Below are 23,642 nucleotides of genomic sequence, written 5' to 3'. Positions count from 1 at the left end.
GCCCCTGTGTTTGTGGACTAGGACTGTGAATAGCCCTAGTCCAGTGTGTGATAGATCCTACTTTTTTGATGACGTCAGGGTTGACTTTTATTTGTGGATGATGATATCATAGCATGTCTGATGTTATGATTTTTCTATATGATTTTATAGCTGATTTAATACTGACTATCTGTTTGTGTTGGTTGCAGATCAGCACATGGTTACAGGAGCATGACGAGATGATCAACAGCTCCAACAGTTGGCTAACTGAGGCTCAGTCCTGGCTCACTGCTCCCTGTACCTACACTACAGCCAAAGATTTGGCCAGCTACGTCCACGCACTACAGGTCAGTACAGCGCAACTCTTACCCAAAACTTTCCCTACACTCACCCAAGTCAAATGTACTACAATGAAGTGCACAACACAATTTGATTCATCACCTCATAACAAATGTTAAGGTTAGCCTATATTATCAGAATAATCATATGGTCTCCTGTAGATGTTACTGATCTCCATCCTTCTGTGTTGTAGATGGTGCTGGATGACTCGCAGCAGATCCGCATCACTCTGCAGGGCTTTGTGTCCGTGCTGAAGGAGATCTCCCTGGTGTGTGACATCACAGCGCAGCAGGAGCAGCTGGCCGAGGCTGACCGCCAGGTGGCCGCTGTGCAGCAGGGCTTTGTGGCTCCACTCTCCCAGCTAGACCATGCCGCCGCCGTGAGTCCACCTCTCTTTCTCCACTTCTCCTAATTTCTCCTCCTTTCTCTCTCTCTCTCTCTCTCTCTCTCTCTCTCTCTCTCTCTCTCTCTCTCAATTCAATTTCAATTCAAGTTAAAGCCTTTATTGGCATGGAAAACATATGTTAACATTGCCAAAGCAAGTGAAGTAGATAATAAACAAAAGTGAAATAAACAATAAAAATGAGCAGTGAACATTACACTCACAAAATTTCCAAAAGAATAAAGACATTTCAAATGTCATATTATGTGCAAATAGTTCAAGTACAAAAAGGAGCAAAAATGAAATTAACATAAATATTAATACATTAACATAAATATAGGTTGTATTTACAATGGTGTTTGTTCTTCACTGGTTGCCATTTTCTTGTGGCAACAGGTCACAAATCTTGCTGCTGTGATGGCACACTGTGGTATTTCACCCAATAGATATGGGAGTTTATCAAAATTGGTGCTGTGATGACACACTGTGGTATTTCAACCAATAGATATGGGAGTTTATCAAAATTGGGTTTGTTTTCAAATTCTTTGTGGGTCTGTGTAATCTGAGGGAAATATGTGTCTCTAATATGGTCATACATTTGGCCTGAGGTAAAAAGTGCAGCTCAGTTTCCACCACATTCTGTGGGCAGTGTGCACATAGCCTGTCTTCTCTTGAGAGCCAGGTCTGTCTATGGCGGCCTTTCTCAATAGCAAGGCTATGCTCACTGAGTCTGTACACAGTCAAAGCTTTCCTTAAGTTTGGGTCAGTCACAGTGGTCAGCTATTCTGCCACTGTGTACTCTCTGTTTAGGGCCAAATAACATTCTAGTTTGTTGTTTTTTTGTTAATTCTTTCCAATGTGTCAAGTAATGATTTGGTCTAATTGTGTTGCTGTCCTGGGTCTCTGTGAGGTCTGTTTGTGTTTGTGAACAGAGCCCCAGGACCAGCTTCCTTAGGGAACTCTTCTCCAAGTTCGTCTCTCTCTGTAGGTGATGGGTTTGTTATGGAAGGTTTGGGAATCGCTTCCATTTAGGTGGTTGTAGAATTTAACAGCTCTTTTCTGGATTTTGATAATTAGCGGGTATTGGCCTAATTGTGCTTTGCAAGCATTATTCTGTGTTTTACATTGTACACAGAGGATATTTTTGCAGAATTCTGCATTTTGTGAATTCTTGGTTGGTGAGTGGACCCCAGACCTCACAACCATAAAGGCCAATGGGTTCTATAACTGATTAAAGTATTTTTAGCCAGATCATAATTAAGTTATAAGTTGTGGCGCTGATGTTTAGGCCAAGGGATGTATAGTTTTTTGTGTGCTCTAGGGCAACGGTGTCTAGATGGAATTTGTATTTGTGGTCCTGGCAACTGGACCTTTTTTGGAACACTGTTATTTTTCTCTTACTGAGATTTACTGTCAGGGCCCAGGTCTGACAGAATCTGTGCAGAAGATCTAGGTGCTGCTGTAGGCCCTCCTTGGTTGGGGACAGAACCGCCAGATCATCAGCAAACAGTAGACGTTTGACTTCAGATTCAAGTAGAGTGAGGCCGGGTGCTGCAGACTGATCTAGTGCCCTCGCCAATTCGTTGATATATATGTTGAAGAGGTTGGGGCTTAAGCTGCATCCCCGTCTTAACCCACTGCCCTGTGGAAAGAAATGTGTGTGTTTTTTTGCCAATTATAACCTCATACTTAGCTCTGGCATCTTCTACATGGATTTTAGAATGTTGTATGTTTTTCCCCCAACCCCACTTTCCTTCAATTTGTATAGCAGACTCTCATGCCAAATTGTGTCAAAAGCTTTTTTGAAATCAACAAGGCATGAGAAGACTTTGCCTTTGTTTTGGTTTGTTTGTTTGTCAATTAGGGTGTGCAGGATAAATACGTGGTCTGTCGTATGGTAATTTGGTAAAAAATACAATTTGGCATTTGCTCAGTACATTGTTTTTATTGAGGAAATGTACAAGTCTGCTGTTAATGATAATGCACAAGATTTTCCAAATTTTGCTGTTGACGCACATCCCAAGGTAGTTATTGGGGCCAAATTTGTCTCCACTTTTGTGGATTGGGGTAATCAGTCCTTGGTACCAAATATTGGGAAAGATGCCAGAGCTAAGGCTGATGTTAAATAGTTTAAGTATAGCCAATTGAAATTTGTGGCCTTTATATATTAACATTTAATTGAGGATACCATCAACACCACAGACCTTTTTGGGTTGAAGGGTTTGTATTTTGTGCTGTAGTTCATTCAATGTAATTGGAGAATCCAGTGGGTTCTGTTAGTCTTTACTAGTTGATTCTAAGATTTGTATTTGATCATGTATATGTTTTTGCTGTTTGTTCTTTGTTATAGGGCCAAAAAGATTGGAGAAGTGGTTTACCCATAAATCTCAGTTTTGGATAGATAATTCTTCATGTTGTTTGTTTAGTGTTTTCCAATTTTCCCAGAAGTGGTTAGAGTCTATGGATTCTTCAATTACATTGATCTGATTTCTGACGTGCTGTTCTTTCTTTTTCCGTAGTGTATTTCTGTATTGTTTTAGTGATTCACCATAGTGAAGGCGTAGGCTCAGGTTTTTTGGGTCTCTATGTTTTTGGTTGGACAGGTTTCTTAATTTCTTTCTTAGGTTTTTACATTCTTCATCAAACCATTTGTCATTGTTGTTAATCTTCTTTGGTTTTCTGTTTGAATTTTTTTTTTTTGATAGGGAAGCTGAGAGGTCAAATATACTGTTTAGGTTTTTTACTGCGAAGTTTACACCTTCACTATTATGTTTTGTCCAGGAAGTTGTTTAAAAGGGATGGAATTTGTTGTTGCCTCATTTTTTGGGGGTAGGTTTCCACACTATTTCCTTTCATCTATAGCATTTCTTAATATTATTTAGTTCCTTTGGCTTTGATGCCTCATGATTGAGTATATCTCTGTTCAAGTAAACTGTGATTTTGCTGTGATCTGATAGGGGTGTGGGCTGACTGTGAATGCTCTGAGAGACTCTCTCTGTCTCGCTTTCTCTCTCTGCATTGCTCAATGTTCTTTTCTGATTGTGTAGGAGGTGGAAGCTATAGAGACGGAGGTGAAGATGATGGAGAAGGACGTCACTGAGATCAGGACATTGTTATCGTCCCCTGACACTCTTCCCAGCCCCAGAGAGGAGAGCCTGAAGGTGAGCTGGGTGAAAGGAGTGTCTGGCACGTTTAGCCCTGGGACAGAGAGTGAGTGCTGATCTAGGATTAGTTTTGCCTTTCAGATCATAATGAATAACAAATGGGAAACCTGATTCTAGATCGTCAATCCTACTCTGAGACGCTTTGGAATACAGGCCCTGGTCTCCCTCCTGTAACCCAGAGTGAGTCACTGTGTGTATATCCTTATACAGGTGTGTGTGGACAGGATCCAGTCTTTGCGGACGACCATAGCAGAGATCCAGAGCTGTAAGCCAGGCCTGTGTCTGCCAGAGAAGGCTGAGGAGACCCTCACTGTCTTTCAGAGAGTGGACCAGCTCCAACAGCAGCTAGAAGAGCTGGAGAAGGTGGCTGGGCAAATAAATGACTCCTCCCTACACACAAACACACTTTCTCAAATGTACACTCAGGATTAATGTTTTCCTTTATTTTCCTTTATTTTCAGATGGTTCCAGGGGAGTTCATAGTGAAGAAACAGACACTCACTTTACCGCCAGTGAAGGTCCCTGCACCTAGCACAACTGTACCCACCTCTTCCACAGAGAATGTTTCTGTGCCCAGCTCAACATTACCAGCCACTGAGGAAGCAGACGTGAGATCCTTCCCTACAGCCACACCACTGCATGGGTCACCTCCACACTATAATGATCCTGTATAAGCACTTTGTAATATGTAAAAATTGCTTTATAAATAAATGTGATTGATTGAACCTGACCAGGATATTCTGTTTTTGCAGGAGAATGGAGTGGAGCAGGGCCAGATCCAGATAGTCCATGTAGAGGAAGACGCGCTGAAGTCTTCTCCTGAACAGAGACTCAGCTGGGGAACGGAGAAGAGTCGGGTAAAAACCAAGTCACCCATATGTAGACAGTCTGACATGTTGTTAGCATGTGTCTACTTGGTAGTATCTTGTACCTGTCTGTGCTGTCTATTATAGTTTAGAAGCCTTTGAAGTCTTACTCCCACTCAGCTGTCTCCCCCTCACTCAGCTGTCTCCCCCTCACTCAGCTGTCTCACCCTCACTCAGCTGTCTCACCCTCACTCAGCTGTCTCACCCTCACTCAGCTGTCTCACCCTCACTCAGCTGTCTCACCCTCACTCAGCTGTCTCCCCCTCACTCAGCTGTCTCCCCCTCACTCAGCTGTCTCACCCTCACTCAGCTGTCTCACCCTCACTCAGCTGTCTCCCCCTCACTCAGCTGTCTCCCCCTCACTCAGCTGTCTCCCCCTCACTCAGCTGTCTCCCCCTCACTCAGCTGTCTCCCCCTCACTCAGCTGTCTCACCCTCACTCAGCTGTCTCCCCCTCACTCAGCTGTCTCCCCCTCACTCAGCTGTCTCCCCCTCACTCAGCTGTCTCACACTCATTCATCTGCCGCCCATCTTACCTCTAACCTGTCTCACCTCACTACTTTGTGTCAGCCGTAATCTGATATATATTCTAAAAATGAGATGTGAGAGTAGATGACTTGTTCTAACATTACAGACACTGGTCAGGGGTAGGCAGGTCATGCTCCGTATGTCATGTGGCTTTTAATGGTACATTTGTAATGACTTAGTGCTTAGTTAGTTTGTAGTGCTTAATAAAGCAGGACATCAGTCTTCTAATAGCATTGCATGCTTTTCATAACTCTTTGTTTTTCTACTATTCTTTCTTTTTAGAAGATGACCTCACTATTACATAGGGGGAGGGACATACCATATTCAAAGACAAAACGAACACCTAAGAAATTATGAATAATTTATTATAATATATAATGTATATAACATTAGTAGGGGATAGGGGTTGGGGGGATATATGTTTATCAAAAGGAGAAAAGGTTTCAAAATAGGAGACAGACATGAAGCATCAAACAACCCATCATTAAAGGGCCTATTGTCAACATACAGTATATACAGTTGAAGTCTGAAGTTTACATACACTTAGGTTGGAGTCAATAAAACTTGTTTTTCAACCACTCCACAAATTGCTTGCTAATAAACTATATTTTTGGCAAGTTGGTTAGGACATCTACTTTGTGCATGACAAGTGATTTTTCCAACAATTGTTTACAGACAGATTATTTCACTGTATCACAATTCCAGTGGGTCAGAAGTTTACATACACGAAGTTGACTGTGCCTTTAAACAGCTTGTAAAATTCCAGAAAATTATGTAATGGCTTTAGAAGCTTCGGATAGGCTAATTGACATCATTTGACCCAATTGGAGGTATACCTGTGGTTCTATTTCAAGGCCTACCTTCAAACTCAGTGCCTCTTTGCTTGACATCATGGAAAAATCTAAAGAAATCAGCCAAGACCTCAGAAAAATAATTATAGACCTCCACAAGTCTGGTTCATCCTTGGAACCAATTTCCAAACGCCTGAAGGTAGCAAGTTAATCTGTACAAACCATTGTGCGCAAGTATTAACACCATGGGACCACGCAGCCGTCATACCGCTCAGGAAGGAGACTCCTAGAGATGAACGTACTTTGGTGCGAAAAGTGCAAATCAATACCAGAACAACAGCAAAATACCTTGTGAAGATGCTGGAGGAAACAGGTACAAAAGTATCTATATACACAGTAAAACGAGTCCTATATCGCCATAACCTGAAAGGCCGCTCAGCAAGGAAGAAGCCACTGCTCCAAATCCGCCATAAAAAAGCCAGACTACGGTTTGCAAATGCACATGGGGACAAAGATCATACTTTTTGGAGAAATGTCCTCTGGTCTGATGAAACAAAAATAGAACTGTTTGGCCATAATGACTATTGTTATGTTTGGAGGAAAAAAGGGGGTCTTGCAAGCCAAAGACCACCATCCCAACCGTGAAGCTCGGGGGTGGCAGCATCATGTTATGGGGGTGCTTTGCTGCAGGAGAGTCTGGTGCACTTCACAAAATAGATGGCATCATGAAGGAAAATTGTGGATATATTGAAGCAACATCTCAAGGAAGTTAAAGCTTGGTCGCAAATGGGTCTTCAAAATGGACAATGACCCCAAGCATACTTCCAAAGTTGTGGCAAAATGGCTTAAGGACAGCAAAGTAATGGTTGGCGTGGCCATCACAAAGCCATCACTCAATCTATAGAACATTTGTGGGCAGAACTGATAAAGCATGTGCAAGCAAGGAGGCCTACACACCTGACTCAGTTACACCAGCTCTGTCAGGAGGAATGTGCCAAAATTCACCCAACTTATTGTGGGAAGCTTGTGGAAGGATACCCAAAATGTTTGACCCAAGTTAAACAATTTAAAGACAATGCTACCAAATACTAATTGAGTGTATGTAAACTTCTGACCCACTGGGAATGTGATGAAATAAGTAAAAGCTGAAATAAATCATTCTCTCTACTATTATTCTGACATTTCATATTCTTAAAATAAAGTGGTGATTCTAACTGACCTAAGTCAGGGACTTTTTACAAGGATTAAATGTCAGGAATTGTGAAAAACTGAGTTTAAATGTATTTGGCTAAGGTGTATGTCAACTTCCTTCTTCAACTGTATGTATATATTGCCATGCATTCAGTTTACTGACATTATCTAAATATTATTAAAGTGGGTGAACCTATAACCTGTGAAAGCAGTGGGACATCAATTTAAAGTGATCAGAGATATAGTCATATAACAAAAAGATACAGTAAACTCCAAAAAGTTATAGAGATGAGGATATCCTAGATTCCAGGGAAGTTACTTAATATTCAGAGAGGGTGGATAGGAGTTTCTGAATAGATTGTGTATAAGAGCGAGACATAGAGACCCCCCCTGCCTATGACACATGAGCCCCGTCCAGCCCACCACACATGACCCCTGACCTGCAATAAGGCGACCAATGTGAGTACAGTGAGTAAGTCTCAAAGACAGTGTCCATTCCTACAGTTTCTAGTATGGGTTTACGGTTCTGTAAAACTGAGCAGCCAACGATTCATGACATTGTTCCATGTGCCTAATGCAACACTGAAGCATGACTAACCCAATTATATTTAAATGTCTACCAAATAAGAGCATTGCTCTTTCTAATTCTCAATCTATCTTTGTCATACCCTCTTTTAGAGTGTGCTTCTATTCCGGGACGTGCATGTGTTCCCATCATTCAGCTTGTTTGTATGTCTGTGGATGTGTCCTTGACTTGGCGTGGCAGGAGTCCAGGGGCGTGTCATGTCCTGTGGAGGAGGAAGAGGGAGGGTAGGAAAAAGAGGAGGAGGGGAGAGGCTCTCTGTGGTGGCTGTCTGGGGCAGAGCTCCAGTGTCCTACTGGACCCTCTGACATCACTGCCCCTGGCCTTCCTGTGACATGCCCGTGGGTCACTCTGCCCCCTGTTTCACTGCAGCACTGGGAGGCACTATATCCAACCCTGCTTCCCTATAATCTTGTTCCCATGTTTCCTCTTCCTCCTCCTCCTCTTCCTCCTTGCTGGTCTCACACACACTCTGGAAATTTGCTTGTCTGTGTTCAGTTTCTTTCCACATATTTTTACTTTGACAATAAAATCAGTATCTTCTCTATTTAATTTTTTTCAATTCTCTATGTTGCTATTTTGTTTTCTGGTGGGTCGTTGTTATTTAATGCCGTCCCCTCAAGTCTTCCTCTTTTCAGAATGTTGAGGGTACTGCTGCCGATGTGATTGATTACCTCTAGGGGGCAATGTGGTGCAATCTTTGCCAATGACTTTTACCAAAACATCTATGAGAAGTTTTTAAAACGTTTGTTTTTACTCATATATCTGCACCTTATTTTAGAACCAGGGTGTTTCATAGTTTTGATGTTTTTTGTTGTTGCCTATTATTTCATTAAAATGTTTGTGATTTGTTATTGACTGTCTCCACTGTGTTGCTGTTCTGGTCAGGACCCTGAGGTTGCAGCAGAAGGGAGCCATGCTGCAGCTGAGGAAGAAGGGGGAACCACAGCCATGGAACAGAGTCAGGACACAACTGAACAGGTACCAGACACCTCCATTTATGGGAGTCAGACAATGGCACCTAACAGCACTGTATGATGTAACATGTATAACAACCCTCATATGAAAGAACATGTAGAACATAACATTACATATAACAGGACTGTTTTAGTGCCTTAATGAATGACTGTGTATGGTTTTCTCATGGATGATAACATAATAATGACTGATGCTGTATCTGAGTAGTGTCCACATTGTAACACTGCTCATGTCTCTTCAGGACCTCTCTGTAGAGGGTCTCTCGGTCGCCTCAGGAACAAGTGTGTCCGAAGCTTTATCAAAACCTGTGGGCACAGTCAGAACACAGTCTCTGTGTGAAAGCATGGTAAACACACCCCCCTCCATTCAACTCTCAAAATCCTCCAAGTCCCAATGTATTGTGTCCTAGACCTAGTCTGGAGTAGAACCCATTGTTTAGACTCCCTCTCTATCTCGATCTACGTTCGGTGCATTTACATGGCGGAAGAATCCCAGATATTCTATCATACTGCAGTTTGATTCTCACAGGTTGCAGTATGAGTCTGAACATTCTGTTAACACATTGTCAGGAATTCGAATTCCGATTTTTATAGTTTTATATGTTTACGTGATAAATGACAACTAAGCATGCTATCCAGTGAACTGTCAGGGAGTAGGCTCATGTGAATCTGGTTCATCCCCGGTTACTGATAGCTGGCAGACCACCTCTTTTACAACAAAGACAATTCCTCTAACTGGAAGGGAAAGAAAGGAGTTGATGATGTGGGGTGCGTTTTTAAAAAGGATACTATATTGTACTGCATGGGTCCTTTTTTGTTGTTTGATGATCAAAAAACATACTTGATATTGATACGTTGATAATTATTTGGACTTTCCATAAAATCGTATACTGGTAACCACATTTGTGAATCCTGTTTTATAATGTATAATATACATTTATTAGACGTTGTTGACCCTTAAGACTCTGAGTATAATTGCACATGCCTCGAAGCAATATGCATATCTGTTTAGTTTATTACTCTATGTGCTTGCTTACACACATATGCATTGTATTTCAATGAGTTATGATCGTTTTGCATAATATGCTGTTTACACACTATTCCACCACTGCCTGGAAGCAGGACGGCGTGGAAAACTATATTCTTGGAATTAGTATTTTGCCATTTATACTTTAGATACAGTCCCAAGCAAGTACGTTTATAGTAAAGTATACACTACCAAGATGACTGTTGGCCATGAAAATGCACTGATTGAACTTAATTGATATTAATAGAGTACTTAGTCTTAATACTTCTGCATGTACTGTACTGTAGGATGTTCTTTTTCATTTTTCCTTTGTGAACAAATACAGTTGCTTCTTCTTATGTGGCAAAACTAAAGAAAAGAGAAATAAATCCAACCAAATGATCTACTCCCCCCGTCTCTCTCTTTCTGTGTCAGGAGCTCATGGGACAGAGGGGGCTTGCATGGAGGGGGGATGACAGCCACCCAGAGGGGCTGAAGACACACATCAGAGACACACACACACACCCAGGGGGCTCACCTGCTGCACATATACTCACAGAGGATGTACAGACACTCACTGAGGTCACAGTGGACACAAGTGTCCCCAAAGACATCCAGACAGTAACTCCAGTCATTTTACCAACGATGAGGCTGTCAAAGGTGGATAGTAGGCTGGTGTTATCTGAGGCAGAGCAGGCCTGTCTGGTTCAGCCACCCTCTGAGAAGGCTCTGGTTGTTCCAGAGCAGAGGCCCACAGTGCCCCAGCCAATGCCCAGAAAGAAAAAAAGCGCACCTCAGACAGGGTTGCTCACGGCACCATCCCAGCCTATAGAAATGGCACTCAATGTATCCACTGGACAGACACACACAGCCTCTGACCTCACACACCAGACACCTGTGCAAGTTGAGGCATCTACCCCTCTAGCAGCACCTGAGGAGACACCCACCACCACCACCACCACCACCACCACCACCACCCTGTGCGTGGTCAGCACACACACTGTCCCCCAGACCACACTCAAACCCACCGGAGAGGACATGGAGGGTGTGCATCCAGCAGCAACCCTGGTAAGCACTGAAACGTCCCAGTACAATACAGGCCCAACAGTCCTAACCCCTGCTAACCATGCAACCACAGTGGTCTACGAGTGCACACACGAGTGGGTCTTAAACGATGTTTCACAAAGACCTGGGTTCAAATACTTTCTGAAATTGTTTCAAGCACTTTACCTGTGCTTGATTGAACTTGCCTGCTTAATGGAACCAATAGAATGGTCCCAAAACTGCAAAACCACACCCATCTGTCACTACAGGCAGAATAAAGCAAACCTTCAAAGTATTTGAAGTATTTCAAAGAGTATTTGTACCCAGGTCTGTTCACAACTGTAGTGTCACATTAATGGAATGGGTTTACACAGTAATGATGCTGATAATTATCGTAATGATGCACATTTGTGAATGATTTCAATAATCCCTGTTGAGTGATTCGTTTGATGTAAAGTAAAGACTGTAATGTACAGCAGTGTAGAGGGCTTGAGTGACTCATGGTGCTAACCATGGTGTTACATCTTATTCTCACACTCTCACACTGTCTGTGCCTCAAACATCTATATGTGCATATGTGCTGACAGGAGAGAAACGGGAGAACAAATTTAAAAGAACTGGCATAACAGAAGAAAGAGGAAACAACAGCAGATAGTACATCAGAGAGAAAGATAAATGATTGAAGGAGCGAATAAGGAGGTTTGCCGATTCAGTTGACTGATCTGCCAGTAGATCCACCTCCTCTGTCTCAGCCCCGCCCCCGTGGCCTGGGGCCTTTAACTGGGTGTGTGATAATGAGTCCCTGTCACCGGAGCTCCCTCTGAGCCTACCTGCCACCAGGAAGTGGCTTTGACCACAGATGGGTGGGGCACCATGGGTGAAAGAAAGAGAGAACTAGAGGCAGAGGCAGTCTGGGAGAGAGAGAGAAACAGACAGAGAAAAGAAAGAGAGAGACCCGAAAGACAGAGAAAAAGAAAGAGGGAGAGAGACAGACAGACAGAGAAAAAGAAAGAGGGAGAGAGACAGACAGGCAGACAGACAGACAGACAGAGAAAAAGAAAGAGACGGAGAAAGAGAGAGAGAGACAGAGAAATAGTGAGGAGAAAAAAGAGAGAAAAAGAAAGAGAATGGGGTGGTGTGAGAAGTAGATTTTTAAGTGCCGAAATCCCCAGGACAGTCAGCTGTAGCCTGAGTACTCACCGGCCAGTGCCTGTCAGTTACTGTCAGTGTATACTAGTATTAGTTAAGAATGTCATCCACTCCCTCTCCTCCTATCTGCTGTCCCTACTAGCTGATTGTGAGGGGGAGGTGATTGGTACAGGAGGAATCTCAGTGGCTGTGTGTCTGTGTCCCAGGCCCCAGGGGTGTTCCCAGCCCCAGCCTTGACTGGGCCCTGCCCCACTCTGGAGGTGCTTTATGCCTACAGTGAGCAGGCCACCCAGCTAGAGGTTTGGCTGGAGAGAGCCCAGCACACCCTTGGAGTGCTGGAGCGGGCCGCCACTGCCAGCATGCAGGACAGTGTGGAGCAGCAGCTCCTCACGTGCCAGGTAAGAACTGCAGACGGGTGTCAAAGTTCAGCTCTGTGGAGGGCCTGCCGAGTGGGGCTTTATCCAGGAACTTCCCCAGGCATGGTAGTTAATAGCAAGGATATAAGAGACGCCTCAGTATCATAAACTTGTGTGTATTCGTCTTATCGGTTTGCTCATGCTTTTCTTTAGCACATGAGAGGGATTCGGTATCTACTTACAACCACAAATAGCGGCGTCATATTAATGATGTACATCACTGTCAGTCGTTCTGATGTCATGCCAGTCATCTGCTTTGACTATTAGGTTTATTTCCTTAACAACCTCTAATTTATTAACCTGCCTTGTCCATAGTTGAAAGTCTTTCTAAATCACCAGTGATCAAGGTTCATCAACAGTCATTTTCCTGCTTTTAGCTGCTTTGCCTACTGCTGCAGGTGGGAGTTGTTTTTTTTCATTCAGTCTTAGTAAACACCACCGGTTGTTGGATAGATAGTGCTGCTGTTTCACAGGCAGATAGGTTAGTGTTTGAAATGAGGCAAGGTTGAACAAACAGTGAAGTCCAGCTAATGTGTTGCTGGTATTTGTCTTCAGGGTGCAGTGTATTTTCTAAAGGTGCTGGCCACATGGCCACGATCAGTTGTACTAGATAGGCTTTTGTCAAGTGCACTAACTGTTCTGATTTGCAGGGAATTACTCCAAATGGCTATTTGTAAATGGAATTAGCTAATAGCTTTACAGTCTCATTTCCTTGCATGACCTTAGACATGCTAAACAAAGACATGCAGCAATGAAGCATTAGTTATGATTGCTGTGGTGATGTGGGCAAATCATTGTAAAATCACTTGTAGGACCAGCCAGTTCTTACTTTTTTACATCAACAGTGTTCACAATATATTCTTAGCTATCACCATTTCAATCTAGAATAAACCTGGTACTATCCAGCCTGGATTCTCTGGGCGTGTAATCTGATCCCAGCATTAAAGTTTCAGAGGGTAAACACATTCCTATAGCACGACAGATTTGAATGAAGGCTTTGTAGGCAAACAAAAACACAGCATCTCATAGGATCTAGCTTCATATTTAAATTGATCAACATCTTTAGAGAACCCTGTACACCCTTTTTCCAGGAACCACCCTTTTCACGATCCCAAATGGACTCTAACCCTAGCAGGTTGCCTTTCACATGGAGCCTTATGACTCCTAGCACCTGCCTCAGGTGCTGTAGGTCAGTCAAACCTGGTACACTCTGGCAGGTGATGCAGGTCAGTCAAACCTAGTACACTCTGGCAGGTGATGCAGGTCAGTCAAACCTGGTACACGCTGGCAGGTGATGCAGGTCAGTCAAACCTAGTACACTCTGGCAGGTGATGCAGGTCAGTCAAACCTGGTACACGCTGGCAGGTGATGCAGGTCAGTCAAACCTGGTACACTCTGGCAGGTGATGCAGGTCAGTCAAACCTAGTACACTCTGGCAGGTGATGCAGGTCAGTCAAACCTGGTACACGCTGGCAGGTGATGCAGGTCAGTCAAACCTAGTACACTCTGGCAGGTGATGCAGGTCAGTCAAACCTGGTACACTCTGGCAGGTGATGCAGGTCAGTCAAACCTAGTACACTCTGGCAGGTGATGCAGGTCAGTCAAACCTGGTACACTCTGGCAGGTGATGCAGGTCAGTCAAACCTAGTACACTCTGGCAGGTGATGCAGGTCAGTCAAACCTAGTACACTCTGGCAGGTGATGTGGGTTAGTCAAACCTGGTACACTCTGGCAGGTGATGCAGGTCAGTCAAACCTAGTACACTCTGCCAGGTGATGTGGGTCAGTCAAACCTGGTACACTCTGGCAGGTGATGCAGGTCAGTCAAACCTGGTACACTCTGGCAGGTGATGTGGGTCAGTCAAACCTGGTACACTCTGGCAGGTGATGTTGGTCAGTCAAACCTAGTACACTCTGGCAGGTGATGTGGGTCAGTCAAACAGTACACTCTGGCAGGTGATGTGGGTCAGTCAAACCTGGTACACTCTGGCAGGTGATGTGGGTCAGTCAAACAGTACACTCTGGCAGGTGATGTGGGTCAGTCAAACCTGGTACACTCTGGCAGGTGATGTGGGTCAGTCAAACCTGGTACACTCTGGCAGGTGATATGGGTCAGCCAAACCTGGTACACTCTGGCAGTTGATGTGGGTCAGTCAAACCTGGTACACTCTGGAATGTGATGTGGATCAGTCAAACCTGGTACACTCTGGCAGGTGATGTGGGTCAGTCAAACCTGGTACACTCTGGTATGTGATGTGGATCAGTCAAACCTGGTACACTCTGGCAGGTGATGTGGGTCAACCTATTAAAAGTGACACATTAAAGGAGCATCAGCAATTCTTGGAGGACAGCGGGAGTTGATTAAAAAAAACATTATTTATTGATAAAACTGACATTTTTCATTCCTTAACCTTCATCAGTGTTTTGCATGCACCCTGGTTGGAGAGCGAGCTAGCTGCAGGAAAATATACTGTATTCATAGTATGAGTCTGTACTGTATAGTGTACTGTATACCCAGTGTATAGTGTATACCCTATTCCCTAGATATAGTTGATCCATGGAGAGAGTCTGTGTGCTCAGGGTCACACCTTTAGGGGATTAACCAGTGTGAATGGGATTGTGCTCTACTTACTCTCCCAGGACACTGTGTTCTGATGACATTAGCACTCACGCTGCTGCAGGTGTCTCGGTCCACTTCCTTTTATTGTTCTTCGTGAGAATTAGGTACTAAAATGAGGCAATGTTGTGTGTGTGTGTGTGTGTGTGTGTGTGTGTGTGTGTGTGTGTGTGTGTGTAGGAGATGTTCCTGGAGATAGAGCAAAAGGTAGCCAGTCTGTCTGTACTGGAGCAGCAGGAGGGCTCAGCAGGGTCCCACCAGGAGGCTGAGGCACTCTCCTCCAAACTGGAGCTGCTCAAGACCAGCCTGGTCACCTTCCAGCTGTTGTTGCAGGAGAGACAGAGCCATGAGCAGATGCACACCAGCACACATACAGAGGAGAAGGTACATCCAAACAGAGAGCCACGTGCATGGATGTGCACACATTAACACACATGCGTGCACACACACATACACGCACACACACTCACTGAACTTCTGCAAAAGAGCTGTCTGCTGATGACACTGACAGTGGAGTAGGTGTTTTGTCTATTTGGTAATCTCTCCATGACAATGTTACCAAGCTTTCAGATAAACAAACAGCTATTGTTAAAGTGAAATGTCAGGGCCTCCCGAGTGGTGCAGTAGGGCACTGCATCACAGCGTTAGCTGTGCCACCAGAGACTCTGGGACCGCGCCCAGGCTCTGTCGCAGCCTGCGACGCACAATTGGCCTAGCGCCGTCCGGGTTAGGGAGGGTTGGGCCGGTAGGGATATCCTTGTCTCATCGCGCACCAGCGATTCCTGTGGCGGGCCGGGTGCAGTGTGTGCTAACCAAGGTAGCCAGGTGCACGGTGTTTCCTCCGACACATTGGTGCGAATGGCTTCCGGGTTGGATGCGTGCTGTGTTAAGAAGCAGTGCGGCTTGGTTGGGTTGTGTTTCGGAGGACGCATGGCTTTCGACCTTCGTCTCTCCCGAGCCCGTACAGGAGTTGTAGCGATGAGACAAGATAGTAATTACTAACAATTGGATACCACGAAATTGAGGAGAAAATTGGATTTAAAAAATGTTTAAAGTGAAATGTCAAAGAGAGATCATTATCACTTCCTAATGCTTTAGTTCCTGTGGCAAGTTTTTATTTCAACAAGTGGTGTAAAACCCGCTTGTTGACGAAAACACAGAAACAAACCTTGTAATGTTGATGAGTAATACATCCTGAGACTGGGCATTATGTTCCAAGTCACGACTGTGAATATTTTACTCAAACAACAGAAATTTCTCCCTCTCTCTCTTGCCGTCTTCCTTGTTCTTTCCATCCTCTGAAGGTGCCATCACCGTCACCGTCATCACCCAGAAATCTTCCTCTAGAGGGCAGACTGCAGCGTAGCGGCAGTGTCCAGGAGATTCTCTCTTCTTCCAAGAGCAAACTCTTTAGACAGACCAGCTTTCAACAGCAGAAGGTAAACTGTCCAAAACATGTCTGAACGGAGAGTGTGGCTGGCTATTTATTGGACTTTAATTGTATTGACAAATTCACATATGATGATGCCCAGTGAAGAATTATAAGTACAGTGTTTGCTAGTCGAGGCTGTTTTTTTTTGTCCCCATGCAGGAATTGGAGCAGGAGCTGAGTGAGCAGAGAGGCCTGACCAAGGCTATCGCCCAGCAGGGGAGTAGAGGTCGTCTCCACAGCCAGGCCCAAAAGGATCAACCTGAGCCATCCACACGGTACTGATTCCCTTAGAGTGCTCCAGTCTGTAGGCTTTGGAGCTAGAATAAATCATGAACGATGCTATACACAATTTTTAGACAATCATCTTTTGATGGTGTTTTTTCCTTCACTCGGGAGAAGGGGATTGAGTAGTTGTGGTTGTCCACATTCTCTACAAATGTATACTCTATGCTTTTGTTCCATAATCATAATCATGTTCTTGAAATAGAATCAGCTCTTTCCCCAAATAATCATTTTACAATGTGATCTTTGCCATTGTCAGAGGAAAAAAAACACAGCATGGCACAGAGAGTTAGAAGTAATTACTTTGTTTGTCTATTACATTTTCATTTCTCTGTGCTTCTCTTCAGTGAGAGTGGGAGAGATTCATTTAGATGGACCTTCATTTCTTCTCAGAGACTAAAAATGTCAGCTATATAAAAAGTATTATGATTGTGTTCTCAGTGGAGTTCTCCAAGGCTGTGTGTGGTTCTGACAACCATCTAACTGCACAACTTGGTATCAAAGCATTTCGTATTATTATGTACGTCAATCTCAAACACTCCATTTAGCATGATATGTTACGTTTTGTATGGTATGTATTCATTTGTGGATGTCCATCATCCATTTCGTATGATATGTTATGAATTACAATTCATATGTTATGTTACGAAATTTAAAAATGTATAATATGTCACAAATTTGCAAAATGTACAATATGTACATTGAATTTGAATATTGAATATGTGGAATATGAATTTTAAAAACGTATGATATGTTACGTATTCCAATTCTACATTGGCTAGGGCTTAAGGTTAGGAGTTAGAATAAAGGCTTAAGGTTAGGGTTAGGGGAAGGTTTAGCTAAAAGTATTAAGGTTAGGGTTAGGGGAAGGTTTAGCTAAAAGTATTAAGGTTAGGGTTAGGGGAAGGGATAGCTAACATGATAAGTAGTTGCAAAGTAGCTAAAAAGTAGTAAGTAGCATCCGCCCATCCATCCACCCTGACCAACCAACCACCCGCCTTGCTTTTTTTTGTAACCATACCAAATGTAACATATCATACTCATGATCGGATTCCAGTCTATGAGACCAGGCTGAACTGCAACTCATTCCTTAGAGTTCCTGTTGAACCTGAAGGAGGGGGGGAGGCAGGGGTCCAAAGGAAGTGGACACACCTTCACAACCAGATTCTGGCCTTGGAGCAGACTGCACAGCAAGGTCCTTCTGATGTAAGCAGCTCCCACTCTTAAATGACACACATTTTCAAGTGTGTAGTGTTCCACAGTGGGTATGTGTGTTTGTGTAAATGTGGAGTACAAATGGGGTCATACTGTACGTGAGTTCTTTCTTTCACTCTCAAGGGGACAGACTCATCTGTGAGTCAGAGCAATGGATCAGCCAGTAGTCTCATTGACTCCCACAGCATTCAGGACATACAGACACACATATGTCGGCTGCGGGAGCTGGGCCAGACTGCCAGTGAGGTGGTGACTCAGGTGAGGGAGCTGATCTGTGGGTGTAGAATTCAAGTCAGTCTCAGGACATCATGGCTCATTAACATATCACAGTTTTCATGGAATTGGGAAAAGGGTGTCACAGGAGAAGAGATTCAATTCCATGTGAGAAAAATGGTCAGACAAAGTATTATTTAAAATCAGTTGTCTTTTAAGGTTGTCACTTTCTCCATGTTGGTTTTAATGATCACTCTCTATATTTGATGTTTCTATGGCTTGTCTTTCCAGTCTGTGCCGGATGAGGAGGTTCATCAGAGGCTGGATGAGGGTCTGTTTGAGGTGTTATGTGGGGTGGGCCTATCTCTGTCCTCACTGACCCGGCTCCTGCAGTCCCCCTCAGGGAAGTCACACGAGGACACACAGCTCCAGCTGATGCAACTCGAGGTAGGGTCAACACTAAAGCACTCTCAATCCCCACCAAAGTACTTTAAACCATATGGTTTGGTTTTCATAACTATGCTTTATTTGATTCCAAATTTGATGCGTGCTCAGTGCAGAGTTCAGTCAGTTGAATGAGACTATTGACTCTATGTGTGTCTATGTGTTTGATCTGTGTTCGCAGACTCTGGCAGCAGAGCTGGTGACCCTGGGTGGTGAGCTGACCTCCCAGGGGTCAGAGGTAATTGGTGTTTTGGGGTCAGGTGGAGGTCATCTGTGTGTGGATCACCTAGGTAAACTCCTGCCTGTGGTCCAGAGCGGTCTGGCTGCCAGAGAGAAGCAGCTGCAGGCCCAGCTGGAGAAGACAGGCCATCACCAGGTCAGAACCACCACTGCACTCCCTGTAGTTTATTTAAGGAATTAAGGGGGTGTGGTATATGGCCAATATACCACGGCTAAGGGCTGTTCTTATGCATGATGTAATGTGGAGTGCCTGGATACAGCCCTTAGCCATGGTATATTGGCCATATGCCACAAACCCCCGAGGTGCCTTATTGTTATGATAAACTGGTTTCCAACATAATTAGAAGAGTAAACATAAGTGTTTTGTCATACCCGTGGTATACCATCTGATATACCACAGCTTTCAGCCAATGAGCATTCAAGGCTCGAACCACCCAGTTATAATATAACATTTATAACAACAACTGGACTTCTGCATTACAGTTTCGGTACAGTGCACATCAGTATGTTGTATTACTATATGGTGGTAGATGTTTAGATTGTGTTTACTTGGTGGATAGGGATTTGAAATGATCTCTTAACTTAACATCGCCTTGTCTCACTTAAAACTGTACAGTGTGTAATGTTTTGACTTACCGTAAGTATATGATATGTAACACAGCATCAAATATTGATTTGTTGTGCTATGCAGTAATTGTTTTGGTATACTGTACTTTGTGTTGATCTAACTCAACAGACACTCTTAAAAGAGTTGCATGCAGCCCTTCTTGCTAATAAGTTGGCCGTACAACAAATGACTAACGAAGCTGTCCCTCAAGACACTTGCAAGCAGCTACAGGTACTGTAAACTCATTCATATGTAGTCATTAATAGTCATAATTAAATCTATCCATGTTAAATAGTTACAGTTGGGTCTACTATAAATCCTTCTATGTGGATAGCTTACAGCTAAGTCATTAATTCATGTCCGACTTAAAGATGTTCTCATCTGGATGAACCATCCACAAACTGTCATTAAATGACCATGATATTTAGTGATCACCTTCGAAGGGGCAATATCCATTACAAAAAACAACAAAGTGGTCACCCCTCCACTGATTTGGTAAACATCTGATGGGTCTGAGGGATCAGCTGAGGGTGTGGGCTGTTTGACCTGTGTATTTGCATTGTGTGTGTTTAGGCTGTGGTGCAGGTCCAGGGAGAGCTGCAGCTTCAGTCCAGCCAGGTGTCCTCCCTGCAGGAGAGGGCAGAGAGACAGGGTCTGCCCTCCACACTCATAGAGGAGGCCTACAAGCTGGAGGTACAGTATAGTCCTGTATAACACCTGAACACATTTATTGAACACATTTATATGTACTGAACTACATGGACCATGCTGAGACTCCATGATATGACATTAGTCTATTATATTACCCAATGAAATAAGTCACCTCAGTTAAATTATTTGGAATAGAGCTGACCTTACTTTCAACCTCTCCCTCTTTTATTTATTTTTATTTGACTCAGAATGACTGCTGTCCGACTTATCTTTGGAACTACATTCCATTAAAACAAGGCCTTGCTCAATGGACTGCTGTCTGACTTATCTTTGGAACTACATTCCATTAAAACAAGGCCTTGCTCAATGGAATCGGAGTAATGAACACATCCAGTGGGAGTGATTGGTACCATACATTTGAATGCTGAAACCGTGACCCCATACATAATGATGAAGATATTAGTTCTGAGCGTGTGGTTACGTATGACCATGTGTGTTATCATGTAAACTTATGATATGTGGATATCATACTGTTTATAATGTGTATTTAGGTTGTGCTGGAAAGTGTGTTGGGCTCTGTGGGCGCCAGACGTGAGGAGCTGAGGGCCAGTGTGGATCTCCAGCAGCAGTTTGAGAGGCTGCTACATGGCCTGGAAGTGCTGGTCACCCTGGGCTCAGAGCGTCTCTCACAGAGGCCTGGTCTGGAGCTCCACACCAGGACTGAGCTACAGGACTGCCTTAGCACACATTCGGTGAGCGCACACCATTCAGATCCTCCATTGTGTACTGATCCAATCAAGTGCGATTAGATAGCTACCTTGGATTCAGCTTTCATTCAGCCATCATAGAAACCAAGATATGGCTTCTTGTGTAATCGTTGGTATTGAAACATCATGCATTGGTGCTATTGTTCCTTCTTCCTGCTATGGTTCTTATGGATTTGACAGAAGTTCTTCCAGTTCCTGGGGATCCACCTGGGGACCCTGCAGCACCTATCCTCGAGAGTCGCAGAGAGCACCCTCCAGAGGTGGGAGGGAGGGATGAGGGGCCTCCAGGAGAGGGTGACCCAACTGCAGCAGCAGGCCCTGGAGAGAGGCACCAGGATGCAGTGGATATTACAGGTAGGCACCATAGAATTAGGAATTCTAGAATACTAGAATGGACATGAGCCTTCTTATGATGGGATAAAGGTCAGCCATTTTGGTCAGGGAGTGGGTCACCCAGGGTTTGCCTGTGCTATGATAAGATATTGTGTAAAATAATGAATTTGAAGAATTTATCTGTACTGTATTTTTGTTCGCTAGCTAGCCAGACAGTTTTAGAGGAATGATTCCATAAATGTTTAAAATGAACTGCCATTCAAACAATGCAGTCAATTCACAGTCATACACTGGCTGACATCAGTTGATTTTATGACTTAGAAAAGTTGTAAATGCAACAAGTACTGATATTGTATCATATAATAGCATTCACACTTTCAAAACAATTAATCATTTAGACATGACATTTGATGGTCTGTTTACATATATTTCAGAGGCTATTTATAGAGACAATTGCTATAAAACCCCATATAAACTGTATTTATAAATGATATGACAATATTTTACATTGACAATAATTCTATAACACTATTTGTTATATAACACATGCCTTACTTTTATTTTCCTGCACAAGTCAAATCCAGACTATCCTTCTACTGCCATTCATTCCAATTAGACTGGTTTGGATTTCTCCCTGACCGATTATGCTGCCATTTTCACCCCATTCTGGAACTTTGAAGGTTCATGACATAGTCCCTCTAGTAATTGAGTAAGATTTCTATGGTAGACACAGCACAGGAAACATTGGCTTTGTTAAAGCTAGATATGGACTCATATTGAGGTGTGCTGGTGTGACTGTTTGAGATGGTGTATAGAAAAATGTGTGTTGTGTTATGTGCAGTTGTGTTAAATTGTTGTTGTTGGTTTGGTTGTAGATATGGACACAGTGGGAGGAGGAAAGTACCAGTCTGGACACCCTGCTTAGGGATATGGACGCTGGCCTGTCCAAGATGCACCTGGAGGAGGACTCAGTGGCACAGATTTGCGAGAAACTCTCTGTCTATCAGGTAGCACTCCATGTGCTTTAACGTCTTATTAATAGAAAATAAAACATAAAAAGAATGAACGCTGATCACAGTTATTTTTGGTTCCAAGTAGAACCCTTTTGGGTACCATGTAGAACCCTTTCTACAGAGGGTTCTACATGGAACCTAAAAGGGTTATATCTGGAACCAAATATAATTCTACATGGAACCAAAAGGTTTCTCCTATGGGGACAGCCGAAGAACCCTTTTTGTTTATACTTTGTGTTGGTTGTGCACAAGTTTTTTTCCACTCATTTGGAACCCATAGGACATTCTATGTACTCGTGCCCGCTGCACTCTACCTCCAATTACGTTACTTAAATACAGAGCTGGCATTAATGGAAGCACTGGATGTTCTCTACCTTTGATGTCTTATCAGTCTATGTTCTTTTATTTTATTTGACAACATTTTTATGTGCTTTGTCTCCATCCAACCCCCCCACCCCCATGTTTTCCACCCCGCCTAGCAACACAGGTTGGTTGTCAGTCCCCACCCCCCCATAATCTCTATCTTAGATCTATGGACCATACTTTTTACTGGCTAGCTCGAAATATAAGCTTTACAAAAGTTGTTTATATATATATATTTTATTTATTTAACCAGGCAAGTCAGTTAAGAACAAATTCTTATTTTCAATGACGGCCTACACCGGCCAAACCCGGACGACACTGGGCCAATTGTGTGCCACCCTATGGAACTCCCAATCACAGCCAGTTGTGATACAGCCTAGAATCAAACTAGGGTGTCTCTAGTGATGCCTCAAGCACTGAGATGCAGTGCCTTAGACCGCTGCGCCACTCGGGAGCCCGAGATACTGTATTTATTAGTGCTGAGCAGTTAGTGCTTTTTGAGGTCGGTTCGGTTTCGGTTCGATTATTTAAAAAATATGTTTTATTATTTCGGTTGAAATCTGTAACAAAACAGAATAAAACAATTAATACAAGTCTGATGATGGTAGTGACGGCCCATCACTTATTAACCATTATTTATTCACATTACTTTACTTGTTGTGTATATTACATTTGTATTATATGATGACTTTATCATTTCCTTCCATGTCATCATCTCATCTCTATAGAGCTGCTGCCAATGCTGCCTGACACCATCACTATTTTGTATTTCTTCAAAGTAAATAAGGAATACTTTTATGACTGATGAATAGCAACTACTGTATCAATCATTTTGATCATGTATTTTCAGGTAGAGATACCTCAAGAAGCAACAGCTGCTCTCTATATCCCCTCATGATATTCCCTCACGCACATTGAGCTCACAGACAAAAAATGTAACGAAATGGAATTCAAATAATTGCACCGATGTTTGTGAATTAGTTGTTTAAATACCCCAAAATAACAGCGATTTCGGGTTAAGAGCTCAGCACTATTATTTATAAATCTATCAT

At 43.3% G+C, this 23,642-nt stretch overlaps 1 protein-coding gene across 14 annotated transcripts in view; it reads left to right on the top strand.

The window, feature by feature from the left end:
• syne2b (spectrin repeat containing, nuclear envelope 2b) overlaps nucleotides 1-23,642 on the top strand; it is a 132,258-nt gene that overhangs the window by 67,337 nt on the left and 41,279 nt on the right. For 13 of the 14 annotated variants that reach the window (XM_031828914.1, XM_031828911.1, XM_031828908.1 and 10 more), the window contains 22 exons: nucleotides 189-326; nucleotides 512-697; nucleotides 3,748-3,861; nucleotides 4,075-4,227; nucleotides 4,326-4,472; nucleotides 4,617-4,721; nucleotides 8,711-8,803; nucleotides 9,042-9,146; nucleotides 10,241-10,873; nucleotides 12,205-12,396; nucleotides 15,211-15,414; nucleotides 16,335-16,469; nucleotides 16,622-16,737; nucleotides 17,839-17,950; nucleotides 18,083-18,217; nucleotides 18,464-18,619; nucleotides 18,798-18,992; nucleotides 19,593-19,694; nucleotides 20,037-20,156; nucleotides 20,666-20,866; nucleotides 21,062-21,235; nucleotides 22,090-22,221. In XM_031828914.1, the coding sequence (XP_031684774.1) occupies nucleotides 189-326; nucleotides 512-697; nucleotides 3,748-3,861; nucleotides 4,075-4,227; nucleotides 4,326-4,472; nucleotides 4,617-4,721; nucleotides 8,711-8,803; nucleotides 9,042-9,146; nucleotides 10,241-10,873; nucleotides 12,205-12,396; nucleotides 15,211-15,414; nucleotides 16,335-16,469; nucleotides 16,622-16,737; nucleotides 17,839-17,950; nucleotides 18,083-18,217; nucleotides 18,464-18,619; nucleotides 18,798-18,992; nucleotides 19,593-19,694; nucleotides 20,037-20,156; nucleotides 20,666-20,866; nucleotides 21,062-21,235; nucleotides 22,090-22,221 (3,648 nt within the window). The remainder of the gene's footprint in view (nucleotides 1-188; nucleotides 327-511; nucleotides 698-3,747; nucleotides 3,862-4,074; nucleotides 4,228-4,325; nucleotides 4,473-4,616; nucleotides 4,722-8,710; nucleotides 8,804-9,041; nucleotides 9,147-10,240; nucleotides 10,874-12,204; nucleotides 12,397-15,210; nucleotides 15,415-16,334; nucleotides 16,470-16,621; nucleotides 16,738-17,838; nucleotides 17,951-18,082; nucleotides 18,218-18,463; nucleotides 18,620-18,797; nucleotides 18,993-19,592; nucleotides 19,695-20,036; nucleotides 20,157-20,665; nucleotides 20,867-21,061; nucleotides 21,236-22,089; nucleotides 22,222-23,642) is intronic. The other variant, XM_031828912.1, reaches the window with a different exon arrangement.

The sequence above is a fragment of the Oncorhynchus kisutch genome, linkage group LG7, assembly GCF_002021735.2.
Source record: "Oncorhynchus kisutch isolate 150728-3 linkage group LG7, Okis_V2, whole genome shotgun sequence".
Classification (NCBI taxonomy): Eukaryota; Metazoa; Chordata; class Actinopteri; order Salmoniformes; family Salmonidae; genus Oncorhynchus; species Oncorhynchus kisutch.
This window is presented reverse-complemented; position numbering and strand designations above follow the sequence as displayed.